We start from the raw sequence: 2323 nt of genomic DNA, 5'->3' as shown, positions 1-2323 counted from the left end.
TAGAGTGCGTGTCTGTGTGTGTGTGTGTGTGTGTATACAAAATGTAGCTCTCTGGGTAAAGCACAATGGAAAAAGGCAAAAAATGGTCACAATTTTTTGCCATTTCCTTGTGTAGAAGAACAAAATGTTAAATTCCTTGATTCCACTCATCTAAACAAAATTCTGTATTACTCATCATCAGCATAAAATTTCTCTTTTAAATCAGTGGCACATGAAACTTGAGTGCATGTAGGAAAGGAAAGGTATTTGATGTTTTCATCATGGTTTGTCCTGATAACAATTGCTTGTGTTTTCCCATTTAACCTTAGCATCATCAAAGACTCTTCACCACTTTCATAGAGTCATCCTACCAGAGGTCAGAGGTCACAAAAAACCTACAGAAACAGGAAATCAAACTTCCGTAGTCCACTACAAAACACAGAAACCTGTTTCCTCTACACATCTCAAATTGGCAAAGCTCTGTCTGAGCAAATTCAGTGTGGCAGCAGCTATCGAAGAGGCTAGAAGCACTTTGTCACCCAATTTCACGTGAACTTTCTTGCTACAAACTGAACTACTGAAATGAAGACAGCAAGTCTATTTGTGCTGCTTTCTAGTTTATGGAGTGCGGGACTTAGAGTTAGCAGCACTACGTATACTTGGACTACACCTACGGATGAACATTCCCAGAAGAATGTGACTTCTGTTTTGGTTTCTCTAAACAAAACACAAAGTCTTCAAATGCTACCAACCACTGAGACCATGTCAGCTGAAGTAGCCACAACTCCTGAGGCAAGAACCTCTGAAGAAAGCTTTCTAAAATCAACACTGATTCCCTCAGAGAAAAGTGCACCTCCCAAGCTTGAGAGAAACCAAACTCTCACATCCAAAGAGAAGGCAGAAGGAGTGGTAAAGTTACAATCTCTTGCCCTCCCGACAGAATCTAGCATCAGATTCAGTCCTGGGGCAGGATCAGTGGTGCTCTCCAACTCTACACTGAAATTTCTTCAGAGCTTTGCCAGGAAGTCGAATCAACAAGAGAGCTCCCTACTCTCAGTTGGAAGTATGGGAAATAGATCTCCACGGGAGACATTTCTCAGCGGAGGTGACAGCAGTGGAAGCCAAGGAACCGTCTATCAAACACCAAGTTTTGAAACAACTAGAGGAAAGTAAGAATCACACTTTTTCTTTCTCTGAGTATAAGGTTTATAAGCTTGTAAACTAACAGCTAAGCTATCTCACACAGAGAAAATTATTTAATCTTCTGAATGGTATGGATTTATTAAGCCAATTAATTCATGTTTATATATGCTGCATTATCTAAAACTAGTTTTCAGTGTAGTTCAAAGGTTGTACAATTTTTAAGAATATGTAAGTAAATGTGATTTAAATGAGAAACTTTCTCACTTGCTGAAATTTAGAACAGTCACAATTTGCTGTAAGTTTACAAATGTAGCATAGTGCCTAAGGCACTTGATTGCTAACCAGAAGTTTGGTGGTTCAAACCCACCAGCCACTCCTTAGAAAGAAGATTGGGCAATCTACTTCCGTAGTGATACCTCAGAAACCCAAGGTGGGGTCTCTATGAGTCCAAGACGACTCCACGGCACATAACACCAACAACAACACAGATTATAGAATGCTCAGTTGGGATCAGTTGATTCAGTGCAAGGAATTCTGGTAGCACAAGGATTAAGCACTCAGGTTCTAACTGAAAGACCAGTGCTTTGAACCTACTGGTGGCAACTGGCAACTCAGGAGAAAAGATCTGATGATTTCCTCTCATAAGGATTACAGCCTCAGCAATCCCATGAGGCAGTTCTATTCTGTTCCATAGGGTTGCAATGAGTCAGAAGTGACTCTATGGCACACAACAGCACATTTAGTCTATAATAGACATATTAATAGAGACATATAAAGCTCTTTTTTGTTTTTGGATAGTGAATGTTGTTTATTAAATAGTAACACATGCCATTAATTGAAAGGCTTTCCTACAGCACATGTTGCATTTCTATTCATATTTGTTAGAGTCTGTAATTCAATTTATTATTATTATTATGTACTTTACTGATTACATAGAACTCTTTGGCACTCATTAGAAACTACTGTGAACTTTTTAGAGCTGCTGTGAAGATTTTAATAAAATAGATAATATAATTTTAAAAAGGAGCAATTCAAATCACAATAAAACTTAGATGTAGTGTCTAAGGCATTTGACTGCTAAGCAGAAGGGTGGCAGTTCAAACCCACTAGCCACTTCTCGGAAGGAAGACTGATACTTCTGAAGAGATAACAAAAAAAAAAATCTAACTCACTGCCATGGAGTCAGATCCAACTCATAGCG

At 38.7% G+C, this 2323-nt stretch overlaps 1 protein-coding gene across 1 annotated transcript in view; it reads left to right on the top strand.

Moving 5' to 3' along the window:
• The first annotated feature begins 561 nt into the window (after positions 1 to 561).
• MMRN1 (multimerin 1) overlaps positions 562 to 2323 on the top strand; it is a 104685-nt gene continuing 102923 nt past the window's right edge. Inside the window, exon 1 of the mRNA XM_007954212.1 lies at positions 562 to 1148. Within this exon, the coding sequence (XP_007952403.1) occupies positions 562 to 1148 (587 nt within the window). The remainder of the gene's footprint in view (positions 1149 to 2323) is intronic.

Source organism: Orycteropus afer, unplaced genomic scaffold (assembly GCF_000298275.1).
Source record: "Orycteropus afer afer isolate SDZICR_OR568_19922 unplaced genomic scaffold, OryAfe1.0 scaffold00445, whole genome shotgun sequence".
NCBI classification, from domain to species: domain Eukaryota; kingdom Metazoa; phylum Chordata; class Mammalia; order Tubulidentata; family Orycteropodidae; genus Orycteropus; species Orycteropus afer.
Note: the sequence above shows the minus strand (reverse complement) of the source record. Positions and strands in the feature narration are given on the sequence as shown.